This window comes from Pogona vitticeps, chromosome 1, assembly GCF_051106095.1.
Source record: "Pogona vitticeps strain Pit_001003342236 chromosome 1, PviZW2.1, whole genome shotgun sequence".
In the NCBI taxonomy this organism is placed as follows: Eukaryota; Metazoa; Chordata; class Lepidosauria; order Squamata; family Agamidae; genus Pogona; species Pogona vitticeps.
This window is the reverse complement of record NC_135783.1, coordinates 331,857,898-331,873,214: the sequence shown is the minus strand read 5'-3', so window position 1 is coordinate 331,873,214 and position 15,317 is coordinate 331,857,898. Positions and strand designations below refer to the sequence as shown.

General features: G+C 41.6%; 1 protein-coding gene across 2 annotated transcripts in view; it reads left to right on the top strand.

Moving 5' to 3' along the window:
* Positions 1–15,317, top strand: part of ITPK1 (inositol-tetrakisphosphate 1-kinase) — a 138,142-nt gene that overhangs the window by 67,073 nt on the left and 55,752 nt on the right. For both annotated transcript variants that reach the window (XM_020802209.3, XM_078383739.1), the window contains one exon: positions 14,654–14,779. In XM_020802209.3, coding sequence (XP_020657868.1) covers positions 14,654–14,779 — 126 coding nt within the window. The remainder of the gene's footprint in view (positions 1–14,653; positions 14,780–15,317) is intronic.

The following is a 15,317-nucleotide window of genomic DNA, read 5'->3' as shown; positions in this document are numbered from 1 at the left end:
CCTTTGATGTATGGCAGAAATACTTTATTTGTATGGCTGTTTTTCCTCTTCACTTTGGTGTTGTTCTCTTGGACTACAAATATAGTTTAACAGTTGGGGATTTATGGAGTCCTCAAGTGGAGCAGTCCTTCTTGAGTTATTGTAGATAATACAGTGTTTCTTAGATGTGGGTATACATCTTTGTGGTGCCATCTGTTTTTTCAGTTAACATACTTTTTTTCCCCTCCTGACACAAAGTGTTATGTTTTTCTATCAATTATAATGAAGAAAATATTTTAAAACTGGTGAGGTGTGTGGCTGACCATTAGACACTACACTAGAGAAGGATCTCCAGATCTGCTGGGGATTGGTTCCAAGGTCCTCTGTGAATACTGAAAACAGTAGATAATAGTGAATGGGGAGGGGATCAGAAAAAAATATTTTTGCATACATTACCAGAACTGGCCACTAGACGGTGCAGAGACCATGCTATGTATTCACTAAAAAGTATTCATAGCATGGTGTCTGGCTTCCTCTAGTGACTCATTCTGGTAATACGCATAAAAATAGTTTTTCTGAATTATTTTTTATTTTAGTATGCTTACTAGTTTTAGACCATGGATAAGTGAAACTGTGAATACTGATCCCATGGATAAAGGGGTTCTATATGTGTTTGACTAAAGGAGGAAATGGTGCTGGAGACCATGCTTTTCAGGCAGAAAAGTTTGATTCCTGGTATCTTTGCTTAAGGCTGTTCGGCAGTGTTGCTTTATTTTTAAGCAGGGTGAGGCAGTTGCCTGAGAAAGCTGTTCTGGAGCCCAGAAAAAAACAATAAATCATTATTATTAGCAGTAGCAACTGCAGTAGTTGTTCATTTGTTTGTTTTCTTACTGCTATAGGTGGGAAAAATAAATTGTAGAATGTTTTTGATCCGCTATGAAAAATAGCATGGCCATTATTGGAAACTATGCAACATGACTTTTTTATGTAGGAGGCAGTACTTGTATCCCTCCATTTTCAGGCAGCAAAATGTGTTAGGCTGGTCTGGTATGTTGGTTGTATGCACTAGGAAAATACGTATTTGTGTCTGAACATTTTAAAGGAGGACAGCCATCAGCAAATAGATAGCACTGGACTAAAATGGTTAATGGGCTGGCATAATACAGTGAAAGTGTATGTATTTATGTTAATCTATACTGCTGTAAGAAGAAATGGCTTTTTTCCACAAACAGACTAAAGTTGAATTTGAGTTATTCATGTGTGTAGAACATGCATGATAAGAAAAAAAAGAGGAAAGTATATTTCTGTTTTATTAGTAGAAAATAGTACCCACCCCCATGACTATATGATATTGATAAACTCTCTGTATAGGCTTCAGTTAAAAAAAGCTAGAACAAATACATAAAATGTACAGATGGGTGAGTTTAATGAATTATTCTCTTTGTCTTGGATTTTTTTCCAGTTCTTTGAATAGCAAGAAACCAGTATTTTGACATAATCTCAGTGGGAGCTGGATTCTCCTTCTGGAGGTTTTCAGTGCCGAGATGTTTGTCCCATCAGACAGGGGACAAAAGACTAGGAAACGTCCACAGTGAAATGCAATGGATTTCCTTTCCTGGCCCCTTTCTTAGCTGCTTCTGTTAGAACTGGAATTGATAATTAAATGAGCTAACTGTGCCCTGTGGGTAAGATGGGAGAGGGAGGGTTAAATAGAAATACTGTTTGCTGAACTTTTCACTCTTCCATTACAGTCTGTAGCGGTTTTGTTCAGTGCTTGCCCTTTGTAAAATGGGATCAGGGTGGCTCTTCTGCCACAAAGGAAAGGGTTATATGCCACCCGTTCTCAATCGCTGCCCTTCGACATGATTTCCTTGGTGTCCCACCAGTGACACTGATTTCCCATCATAATGAAATGTGACCAGTTCATCATCTGCAGCCAACCACCCAGAGATGGGCCTCTCCTTCCTTTTTAGGACCAGGGCTGTATGTGGAGCCAGCTTACCAGCTTGATAAGAGAAGCTGCCAGAGCTCCTACTGCAAAGGTATAGGTTTTGAGAGCCCAAAGTCACCTTCTTGCCATGGCAAGGTGGTAGAGCTGGAGGATAATTTATATATGAGGTCTTTAATAAGATAATGAGCTTATCTTAGGCTCTGTTTTACTCTGGCTGTCCCTTGAGCATAGCCATGAAATATCAAGAATGTTAAGCAGTAGCTGAAATTTTGTTGCTTTGTTCCACCAGCAGAAGGCCAACGTTACAATAGTCACTGGCTTCTAGCTGACAGTTAACAAGTCCAAGCTAGAATGCACACACACATGTTTGTTGCATGCTCAGGGATCCCAGGATGACTGGGTAGAAGCAAGTGCCCTTTGCCTGTGGAACAAAGCAGTAAAATTGTCAGCCACAGAGTTACTGCTTATTCCTGCTTCAGGAATAAGCCGTTTGACAATTGCTTGAAAAAGGACTGCTTGTGAGCATGAACAGAGTTCCCTTATACTGATCTTAGACAGCCCATCAGTTTCTTTGGCATCCAGGGCCATATATAGAAAAATACATTTCACATGCTCCCTACAAAGAACAGTTTGCTATTCTGTGCCTGTGCAGGCATACCATAAATTCACTACAGTGTGGAGAGCCATCCCTCATTCAATAGGCAGAGCACAAACTTTGCTTTGCATGTGTAGTCCTAACATCTTATGTTGAGGAGACAAGATAGGAATGGGGAAATCTGGGTTCATACGCAGATTTGGTCATATAGCTCATTGAATGTACATTGGAACAGTTCACTGTTTTTCAGCCTAACCTACATCAAAGAGTTCCTGTGAGAACAGAATGTGCAGGAAAGACATGTGCAGTGCCCCCACTCTCCTTGAACGATAGTCCTTGAAAGGGTAGCATAGTAATAATAGTGCATGTTAAATATTGATAAGACTATGGGAGGAATGAATTGGAGCATTTTTAAAATTCGTATTGGAAGCTGTGTTGTTAAATCTTGATTTTGATGGATTTCGATAAGCTTGATGTCTCAAACCTGAAATGAAGGGAAAGGCATATTTTTCTGGTTTGGTAACCCCATGTGAATAATCGTACACATTACAAATGCTTTAATAATACCATATACAGACTACAGTCAGGGTCAATAAAGGCTGGTGCCTGTACATTCTGTTCGGAAGCAGGAGCATCCAGTGCCAAAGAACATTAGGATCAGCAGCAAAGCACTGAATTGTAGAATTTATGGAAATATGTTAGAATGCCATAAATCTGACACTGGAGTGAAGGCTACATACAGATGCTTTTGCCTTAGTAGGTGTTTATCATGAAGTGTGGTCATGAACTGCACATTCTGATACCATCCAACGTTAAACTTTAATTCTGAATGGTAGAATACAAGTTAGATGTTAACCACTTCGGGATTAGTTTCCGGAAATTTTTTTGTTCAACTTACATTCAAGATTTCATTCTGTACTCTAGGACACCTGCAAGAGCAAAAAATAGTCTTCAACATTTATATAGCGCTTCATGTAGAGTGATATACGTTTGTCTGTGGTACAAGTGTATCTAGCTGGGTAGTTCATTGCGTTAGGTATCTGACTGTGGAGCCAGAGAGTGGAAGTTTTATTTGGCACTGTACATCCCAGGGGTAGAGTTTGTGTGTGCAGCCATGGGCAAGCTCCTCAGTCCTAGAGTAACCCCAAAAGAAGGGAATGATAAACTGCATCTGAGTACTCACTACCTCTAAAATCCTGAGAATGCTAGGCATAAGTCAGAATTGATTTGACAGCAGGCAGTTATTTATCATGATAAAAGTATGTCTAGGTAGACAGTATATGTATGTGTGAGTCTACAAATATATGTAGACAGACACATATCTTATCAGTCTGTGCAATTCTTATGAACAACCTAGCTGCACAGCTAGCATTGGCCAGAATACTATTACAGTACTTACATAATCTGGTATAAATGCAACAGTGAAAACTGCAGTGGCAAATTTTCACTAATTAAGGAGTTGATACTTGTATTCCTTTTTTGCCAAATTATGCAGCTGGCACACAAAAAGCAATGAAACATTGACATCTCAAGTAATGGCTGTGGTGCACAAGCCTCCCTAAGGAGCACTTAGCACTTGGTCAGAGAGTTCCACAGGGCACTTACCTACCAGTTTTCTGCTGAGGCAATCCCTAAAACCTCAGCAGTGCATAGTGTAAGTACCTTGAACAAGTCTGACCTTAAACAAGTACTTTTCTTCATGAAGCACTCTCCAAATACTGAAACATGGGCTTTGTAATTCCTTAGAATTCATCACAGCTCAGTTAGGTAGGAGTCTTAATGATAGCTAGTTTGTTGCCCTCTCCACTCTCCACTGTTCTTTTCTCTCTTTATTTCTTTTTTCTCCAGTTGGGTAGTGATGTAATGAAAAGAACCTTTTGGGGTAAAAAGTTCCAAATGTGAAAAATACTTGGAGGAGAGATGCTCAAAGAACAAGATGCAGGGGGGCTGCAATTTCAGCCAAGAAAAAACACTGGATCATTGTTTTGCTCAGCAGAGGGTCATCACAAATGTGCTGTAGACTTCATCAGACTTCTGACAGGAGCTGATATTTCTACTGAAAGAGGTTTCCCCAAAAAGTGTTTTTATGCCATTATACAAAGAAAAGTGGAACTGCTCCAGAGTTTGCACAGTTAGAAATGTTTACTTTTTCTTCAGCTAGGAGTTGTTCTGAGAACATGGAGAACTTTCTATCAGAAAGCTTGAACTGCATAATAATTGGTTGACACTGTTAATTTTTGTAGTTAAGAGGTTGTGTTGTTAGAAGTTGTTCCACATTTAGAAATCAGCTTGCATCTTGGGGAGCAATTTTTATTCACCTTGGACAAGAACTTTCCTTACACCAAAATAATATATATATTTATATATATATTTAAAGTAGTAATACCAGACAATTGCTCCATGGGCATAAGGAGTTTCTTATGACTGATTTGTTTCCCTTACACACCTTGTGTTCCAGTTGTTTGTAACGAGACTTGCACTAGGAAGACAAATCAGAGCAATGTTGTTTTATACACTTGCACTGCATTTTTCTTTACCCTTAGGTTATAGATTTGATAATTTAAGGTAAAACTGAGCTTTCAAAGTTGTGATTACCAAATTAAACTGGCTTTACTCTGTATTACAGTATATATTCTCCATCACAAAGGAATATGTAGAAGGCATAACAGATGGAGCAACTTTGTCCAGTCTGCTGTTCCCCACTCTGCTTGGACTACAAAGTCCACTCCCCTGTCAGAATGGCTACCTTGATGGCCAGCACCAGTAGGAGTTGCAGCCCATCAAATCCAGAGGATGAACATATGGAGGTTACTACTTCAAAATATAAGATTTCTGACAAACATATAATGAAATCCATGTGAAGACTATATTTTCAACAATGCACTTGCCCATTTTTCTCAGAATCTGTATCTTGAGTTTTGATATTCCACTTCCAGAAGACATGCTGACTTACTGAACTAGAAGAAAAATGCCATTTTAGCTGAGATAAGGAGGAAAAGTAACAAAAGTGATACCCAGGTCAACAGTGTGTGGTGGTTTTTTTAAAAACTTACTTATTTTTCTTAAATTGATGTTGTAGTATTCCTCATGTTCTGTGATCTCTTTGCCCTCTGGCTTTTCTCATCAGAGGTCCCTGAAAAAAGTTGCCTGTTCTAGCAGTTAATTTGAAAAGAGGCATTATTTTTTCATTATTCCCAGCTGTCGCCTCATCCTTTCCCACAATAATCTTAAGGAGAGCTTTGTAAGGTCTGTGGATACCTGTTACATGTTTTCTAACAGTGGCCAACCAGATCAATGCCTGTTGTCAAGTGAAAGAGGAGAAATGGCAGCTTAGTTAGGAGGCATGATTAGTGAATATAAACACCAAGATACTGTACCACATGGAAAATGAGAGGATTTTTTTTACTTCTTCAGAATGTGATAGTGAGGTGACAAAGTAACTGATGCCCCCTTGAAGAATTGGATAGTTATTCTGTGAATAGGCTACAGTCTTCCCTCTGCATTATGATGATTTCTCACTCCCACTCCTTTGAGGGAGAGTGTGAAGATCCAGCTTTTCTCAACTGTTTTCCTGATCACTGTGCTGATTTTGATTGCTTTGTTTATTGTGATACATCCCGTCACTAGCTAAAAACAATGAACCTACCTTTGTATAGAAATACATAAAATCTATTTGAGCATCACCATCAGTGGAAGGCAGCTTTATATAATTCTGTCTTAATTAGCTTCGTCAAAACAAAGAGGGATGGTGCCTGGTGAACCTCTGTAGGAAGCTTATTCCGAAGTGAAGGAACAATGATTGAGAAAGGTCGGTTCCTTGTGTTGGCTTCCTTGAGTGTTACAGTTCTTAACATCAAGGAGTGGGAAGGACAGGTAGGCATTTTGTGGGAGATACATTGCACCAAATATCAAGGTCCTAAACCACTGAGGGATTTTATTCTTCCCTTTCTCCTATACTTTCTTGCTTGGAAGCAGAATTGCAGACTTGCTGCTATCTGCAGTTGATAGGAAAGCATGGGCAAGAGAGCCCATCTTACACTCCCGTTATTCTAGCTATAGTTTTGTATTTGCTTCCTTGAAAGAAAGATCTGTTGCATACCTATGCAGTGTGAACATGTTCCATCACTCCCTCCTCTTTGCTCTTCATTTGCTGAGTTACTTTGCTCTGTCTGTCAATACATATTGTTAGAAGTGGGGGTGGGAACTCCACTTAGTCTTCTGATGTATATACAGTGGTGCCTTGCAAGACGAACGCCTCATGGGATGAAAAACCCGCAAGACGAATGGTTTTTGTGATCGCTGTGGTGCCTCGCAAGATGACTTCTTCTATGGCCATGCTTCGCAAGACGATTTCCCCCGCAAGACCAATGCCTCGCAAGACAAAAATAATTCATTCGTCTTGCGAGGTTCCCATAGGAATGCATTGCAATGCACTTCTATGGGAAACTGCTTTTCGCAAGATAAAATTTTTGCAAGACAGTGCTACTCGCAGAACAAATTACTTTCGTCTTGCAAGGCATCACTGTATTATTTTCCTCTAAAATATTTTACAAGGAGCATCTCTGCGTAGAAAACAGATTAAAACTTTATGTTGTTGTATTCTCTTTCCTGCTTGTCTATAGCAGTGGATGAAATGGAAAGTTGAGTTCAAGCTAAAATTAACATGCAGCACTCCCTTCCTCCAGTGATTCATGCAGTAAGCAATCTGCTTGAAGACTCTGTAATTCACCTTATGGTAGTGGATTGCATAGACTTCCCTCCTACGCATGGTAAATTCAATAGTCTTTTTGAGGTAGCTGCTAGTGCTCTCCTTTGTTTAATCATCTGTTGAGTCACAGGAAATTTATTGATCAGCTTTTTGCAACCTGGTGTCTTGCAGGTGTTTTGATCTACAACGCCTGCCATCCTCCATCCTCATAGCCAGCGATCATGCTGGCTCAGAGCAGAATAGTGTAGTCAAAGTGGATGGAATCTTGGAGTCAGACTTACAGTATGTCCATTTGGCCATGAAACTTACTTGGGAGAGTGGCACTGGTAAAGCCACCCTTGAAATGTCTCACATGTATTGAAAATGCTACTAGGGTCAACATAAGTCGGGATCTGGAATATCAGGCATACATATAGACTGGCTTCAGCGTGTTGGGAGCGATAGTATGATAGGAGCTGTACTCCAAGACATCTGGAGGGCACCAGGATTGAGGAAATTGTTTCTAAGTATTTATGCCTTTAGTAGTTAGCAGTCAGCTTTTCAAAATGCTCTTCTCAAAATCTTCCTTGTTCCATCCTTAAGGATTTCAGAGCAGAGCTTGGAAGAGTTACTTTTTTTGGATTACAAAGTATAAGTTGCATAACAAACTTTGTAAGGTGGTATGTGAAAAATTGTTCTCAGTCTGTGACCTCCTTCAGATGTTTTTCCGGTGTGGGCCCTGTTGAAAATGACTGATCTAGCATACTCAACATATGTTTGCCTTAAATTTCATTTTCGTCCTTCTTTACATCTGTATGTCAAAGCAGTTTACTACCATATGTACTGAATCAGAGTCAGAATGGTGGCGTTGGAAGGGACCCCTAGTCCATCCAGTACATCCAACCCCTATTTAAAAACCTCCAGTGAAAGAGGGTCTACTGCCTTCCGAAAAAGTCTTGACATCACTGTTCAACAGACTTTTGCCACCCACGAGTTCCAGGTGCCACAACCTCAAAAACATGCGGAAGCTCTCTTCTGGCAGGCTTTCCTTAATGACTGGTGGTCTGAGAGGGGTTTTAAATGGACTGTTGTGTTCTGTGGTTTTAAATGTGTTTTAATATTGAAGTTAGTTACCATTTTAATATAATACTTATTCAGTTATTTTAAAATATTTGTACTGTACTCTTACTGTTTTAGCTTTTAGTTTGCAGTGAAAAGGTGGCATAGAAACATCGGGTGGTGGCTGATCAGCTTCAAGCTATCTTGGAAGAAACGGATGCCCTGGATCCATTTCAGTCGGGCTTCAGGCTGCGCCATGGAACAGAGACGGCATTGGTCGCCCTGTATGATGACCTATTGAGGGAGGCTGACAGGGGAAAAACTTCTCTGTTAGTCCTTCTTGACATCTCGGCGGCCTTTGATACCGTCGACCATGGTATCCTCCTGGGGAGGCTCTCCGAGCTGGGAATTGGTGGCCTGGCGCTTGCTTGGCTCCATTCCTTCTTGGAGGAGCGTCCCCAGAGAGTACAGCTTGGGAAGAGTGTCTCGGCCCCGTGGAGTCTCAATTGCACAATATGAGGAAAATCACCTACCACATCAAGAAATTAGTCCCCACTCCAGCTTTTTGTAGCACAATTTCTTCAGGCAGCATAGTATTACCTTGACTGCCACTTATTCATTCTCTCTCTCACATTCTGTGTTTGTGTTAAAATCATATATATAGGAAAATTGGCCAAGCACGTGAAGCCAAATATCTTACATGCAGGTCGACAGTTCTGTCAGACTGCATATAAACACCATTAAAATGTGTGTAACCAATTCAGCTCTTGAAATGTTGGTGGACTTCACCTTCCATCGGCCCTAGCAGGCAAAGAAGCCAAAAGTAAGCGATAGTGGGAACTGTATCCTAAAAACATCTGAAGGGCCACAAATTGCTCATTCCTCCTTCAGAAGACTGACCAGTCTTCTGACCACACATGAGCACTCAGACCATTTCTGTGATGAAAACAAAAAAAAAATATTTGTTGCCTTACCTGTCAATCTGATCCTCAGTGTACAGGTCAGCTAAATTTTGTGTGTGCAATAAGCAAGGGCTCATAGTTCTATGGCAGAGCCCTGCTTTCCATATGTAGCGTATGTTGGGGTTCCACAGGGGTCGATTATCTCCCCAATGCTGTTTAATATCTTTATGAGGCCGCTGGGTGGGGTCATCAGGGGATGTGGGGCTTCGTGTCATCAGTATGCGGATGACACCCAGCTCTACATCTCCTTTTCACCAACTGCAGGTGATGCTGTCCTGTCCCTCCAGCGCTGCTTGGGGACTGTACTGGAGTGGATGCAGGAGAATGGGCTGAGGCTGAACCCGGACAAGACGGAGGTCTTGAGGGTGGGTCCCCCCGCTGTTGGCGGCTTGGGTGACTCCCTCTCGTTTGGGGGGGTGACACTCGCCACAAAGAGTGGAGTTCGCAGTCTGGGGATCCATCTGGACCCGGCGCTCTCCACGGAGACTCAGGTGGCGTTGGTGGTCCGCACCGCCTTTTTTCACCTCTGGTGGATAGCCCGACTGCGACCCTATCTCGATGTGGAGGCACTCACCACCTTGGTCCACGCGCTCATAATCTCAAGATTAGACCACTGCAACGCGCTCTACATGGGGCTACCTTTGAGGCTGATGCAGAAACTCCAAGTGGTGCAGAATGCAGCGGCCAGACTCCTAAGTGGAGCGAGAAAATACCACCATATTTCTCCTATTTGGCCACGCTGCATTGGCTGCCCATTCGGTTCCACGTTGACTTCAAAGTCTTGATGCTTACGTATAAAGCCCTAAACAGTTTAGGGCCTCGATACTTGGCGGAACGCTTACTCCCACCTAGTTCTACCCGTGTCACTCGTGTGAGTCAGGAGGTGAGGCTGAGGAGCCTGACGCCGAGGGAGGTCCGAAAGGAAAAAACAAGAAACCGGGCCTTCTCGGCAGTGGCTCCTCGCCTCTGGAACAACTTACCACCTGAGATTTGTGCATCCCCCTCGCTGGGTATTTTTAAGGAACAACTGAAAACATGGATGTTCAGGCAGGCCTTCCCCCTTTCCAGCTAATACCCAATTATACTTTTTTATTCTTTTTCCTTTCTGCTATAATAAACCCTGTTTCTTGCCATCTTTGGGAAAATTTTATTTTATGTTATTTTTAATGCAAATTATGTTATGTGATATGTCATATGTTTAATGTTATAGTGTATGTTGTAAGCCGCCTAGAGTGGTCACAACTGACTAGATAGGTGGGGTATAAATGAAATAAATAAGTAAATAAATAAATTCTAAACAAAATGTTAGGAGGGAAGAAGCAACTGAGGTGTGGGGAGAAGGATAAAGTAACAGCAAAGCATGACATCTCTTGCAAATACTTCTATGTCCCCTCCTTTTTTTGGCATTGCACTCTTTCTCTCTCTCTCTCTCTCTCTGTGTGTGTGTGTGTGTGTGTGTGTGTGTGAGAGAGAGAGAGAGAGATGTATGAATGGGGACAGTAGTCGTCGTATCAGTTTGGATTATTCTTATTGCAGCAGATCTTGCCAGGAGAGGAGGAGGCCTAATGTGTGATGGAATATGGAACTGCAAATCCTGAGACTGTCTATATTTACATGATGCTTATTACTACAATGTGCTTGCATTAGTTTTTCCCTGATCACCGGCCCTTTGTTGTACATTGCACAATATGAGGAAAATCACCTACCACATCAAGAAATTAGTCCCCACTCCAGCTTTTTGTAGCACAATTTCTTCAGGCAGCATAGTATTACCTTGACTGCCACTTATTCATTCTCTCTCTCACATTCTGTGTTTGTGTTAAAATCATATATATAGGAAAATTGGCCAAGCACGTGAAGCCAAATATCTTACATGCAGGTCGACAGTTCTGTCAGACTGCATATAAACACCATTAAAATGTGTGTAGCCAATTCAGCTCTTGAAATGTTGGTGGACTTCACCTTCCATCGGCCCTAGCAGGCAAAGAAGCCAAAAGTAAGCGATGGTGGGAACTGTATCCTAAAAACATCTGAAGGGCCATAAGTTGCTCATTCCTCCTTCAGAAGACTGAACAGTCTTCTGACCACACATGAGCACTCAGACCATTTCTGTGATGAAAACAAAAAATATATTTTTTTTTGCCTTACATGTCAATCTGATCCTCAGTGTACAGGTCAGCTAAATTTTGTGTGTGCAATAAGCAAGGGCTCATAGTTCTATGGCAGAGCCCTGCTTTCCATATGTAGCGTATGTTGGTTAAATATGCTTGGAAATGTAATCGAACACTTTGAGCTGAAGGTTGAGAATTATTGTTCCACTACTGGAATATAGAAACCAAGTATCAGTATAATGAAGTTTCATTGTATTGACTTCAGCAGTTTTTGATAAAAGGCAGTTTATGATTTATAATTGAACACCACTTGGAACAAACACCACTATCATAAAGAATTACAGTGGTGCCTTGCACAATGATTGCTTCATACAACAACGAATTCACACAGCGATGGGTTTCTTTGAGGAATTTCCCCCATCGTTTAACAATGTTCTCTATGGGGGAATTTCACTTAACGATGTCCCTTTTTCGCTCCTGTAAAAGTGTCTTGAACTGTTTGAAACCTGGTTTAAATGCTTGCAATCGTTAGCCCACCTCCTGAACCCTATGCAAACTTAATTTGGTGTTGTTCTGAGTCGTCGTTAATTTTTGGTGATTTTTTGTTTTTTCTCTCATTGAACTCTATTGAACTGCCCGTCCAATGCATTTCAGAGAGAAAAAACAAAAAATCACCAAAAATTAACGACGACTCAGTGTGTGTTCAGTCGTTTAGTCGTGTCCGACTCTTCGTGACCCCATGGACCAGAGCACGCCAGGCCCTCCTGTCTTCTACTGCCTCCCGGAGTTGTGTCAGGTTCATGTTGGTTGCTTCGCAGACACTGTCCAGCCATCTCATCCTCGGTCGTCCCCTTCTCCTCTTGCCATCACACTTTCCCAACATCAGGGTCTTTTCCAGGGAGTCTTCTCTTCTCATGAGATGGCCAAAGTACTGGAGCCTCAGCTTCAGGATCTGTCCTTCCAGTGACCACTCAGGGTTGATTTCCTTTAGAACTGATAGGTTTGTTCTCCTTGCAGTCCAGGGGATTCTCAAGAGCCTCCTCCAGCACCACAATTCAAAGGCATCAATTCTTCGGCGGTCTGCTTTCTTTATGGTCCAGCTCTCACTTCCATACATCACGACAGGAAAAACCATAGCTTTGACTATTCGGACTTTTGTTGGCAAGGTGATGACTCTGCTTTTCAGGATGCTGTCCAGATTTGTCATCGCTTTCCTCCCAAGAAGAAGGCGCCTTTTAATTTCAGGGCTGCTGTCTCCATCTGCAGTGATCATGGAGCCCAGGAAGATAAAATTTGACACTGCCTCCATATCTTCCCCTTCTATTTCCCAGGAGGTGATGGGACCAGTGGCCATGATCTTAGTTTTTTTGATGTTGAGTTTCAGACCGTTTTTTGCACTCTCCTCTTTCACTCTCATTACAAGGTTCTTTAATTCCTCCTCACTTTCTGCCATCAGAGTGGTATCATCTGCATATCGGAGGTTGTTGATATTTCTTCCGGCAATCTTAATTCCGGCTTGGGTTTCTTCCAGTCCAGCCTTCCGCATGATGTATTCTGCATATAAGTTAAATAAGCTGGGGGACAATATACAGCCTTGCCGTACTCCTTTCCCAATTTTGAACCACTCAGTTGTTCCATGACCAGTTCTAACTGTTGCTTCCTGTCCCACATATAGGTTTCTCAGGAGACAGATAAAGTGGTCAGGCACTCCCATTTCTTTAAGAACTTGCCATAGTTTGCTGTGGTCCACACAGTCAAAGGCTTTCGCATAGTCAATGAAGCAGAAGTAGATATTTTTCTGGAACTCTCTGGCTTTCTCCATAATCCAGCGCAAGTTAGCAATTTGGTCTCGAGTTCCTCTGCCTCTTCGGAATCCAGCTTGTACTTCTGGGAGTTCTCGGTCCACATACTGCTGAAGCCTGCCTTGTAGGATTTTGAGCATAACCTTGCTAGCGTGTGAGATGAGTGCAATTGTACGGTAGTTGGAGCATTCTTTGGCACTGCCTTTCTTTGGGATTGGGATGTAGACTGATCTTTTCCAATCCTCTGGCCACTGTTGAGTTTTCCAAACTTGCTGGCATATTGAATGTAGCACCTTAACAGCATCATCTTTCAAGATTTTAAATAGTTCAACTGGAATGCCATCACCTCCACTGGCCTTGTTGTTAGCCAGGCTTTCTAAGGCCCACTTGACTTCGCTCTCCAGGATGTCTGGCTCAAGGTCAGCAACTACATTGTCTGGGTTGTCCGGGATATCCACATCTTTCTGATATAATTCCTCCGTGTATTCTTGCCACCTCTTCTTGACGTCTTCTGCTTCTGTTAGGTCCCTCCCATTTTTGTCTTTTATCATGTTCATCTTTGCGCAAAATGTTCCTCTAATATGTCCAATTTTCCTGAACAGATCTCTGGTCTTTCCTTTTCTGTTATCTTCCTCTATTTCTTTGCATTGTTCATTTAAGAAGGCCCTCTTGTCTCTCCTTGCTATTCTTTGGAAGTCTGAATTCAAGTTTCTGTAACTTTCCCTATCTCCCTTGCATTTTGCTTCCCTTCTCCTCTCTGCTATTTCTAAGGCCTCGTTGGACAGCCACTTTGCTTTCTTGCATTTCCTTTTCTTTGGGATGGTTTTCGTTGCTGCCTCCTGGACAATGTTACGAGCCTCTATCCAAAGTTCTTCAGGCACTCTGTCCACTAAATCTAGTTCCTTAAATCTGTTCTTTACTTCCACTGTGTATTCATAAGGGATTTGGTTTAGATTATACCTGAGTGGCCCAGTGGTTTTTCCTAATCTCATGAACGACGACTCAGAACAACACCAAATTAAGTTTGCATAGGGTTCAGGAGATGGGCTAATGATTGCAAGCATTTAAAACAGGTTCCAAACATTGTAAGACACTTTTACAGGAGCGAAAAAGGACTTCGCAAAGCCATTGAAATGCATTGAGTCGGCTTCAATGCATTTCGATTGGGGAACCGGGTTTCACTCAACGATGTTTCCTATGGCGATTTTCGCTTAAGGACGGCAATCCGTTCCAATTGGAACGGATTAACCGGTTTTCAATGCATTCCTATGGGAAATGGTGTTTTGCAGAACGATGGTTTCACACAGCGATGAATTTTTTGGAACCAATTAACATAGTTGTGCGAGGCACCACTATATTCAGTTTGTAGGGGAGACCCAATGGATGGTTATTTCCTGGACTATATCTTTCTGTCTGGGGCTGAATTTTCTTATAGACTGTAACCAGAAAGTGCAGATGTATTCTTTTATGCAATATGCCTATTCTTTGTTTATATTTTTCCCTCCAGCTTGACCTTACCAAACCGATAGAAGATCAGGGCCCATTAGATGTGATCATACATAAACTGACAGATGTCATAATTGAAGCTGACCAAAATGACAGCCAGTCCCTGGAGTTGGTTCACAGATTCCAGGTGAGTAATGTTGTTACTATGATTTATGGCAGAGCAGATGCAAGAGGAGAGACTTGCTTTCATCTTATAAAATGTTCATAGATTTTTTTTCTTAAACCACTTCCCCTTGTATGTTGCATTAGTAAGTCAACTCCATAACCTTCTGCAAACAATTCTGTGAACCTGCATGTAAAACAACATAGCAAAGTGAAAGAACACATAATCTGGCCTTGTACTTTCTTTTATGCCGGGTAAAACTTTGGAAGTAAATCCTTTTTTAAAAATTTCTCTAGCATGACGATCATTTTAACCTCCAAAAACCCAAAAGTTTTAGGATACTTGAGTACTTGAACAGGCACCTTCACCCATTTGGTATTACACCCATTTGATATTACACATACACTAACATGATTGGGTACTGGTTACTTGTATTCAAGCCCTTTAATACAAATATTAAAGAAGACAATCATGGCAATTTTATCACAGAGGTGAGCAACTTCCATGGGTTTGGGGCCACTTTTTTGGTTGGCCAGTTGCCCAAGGATGCAAACTCAAAGGG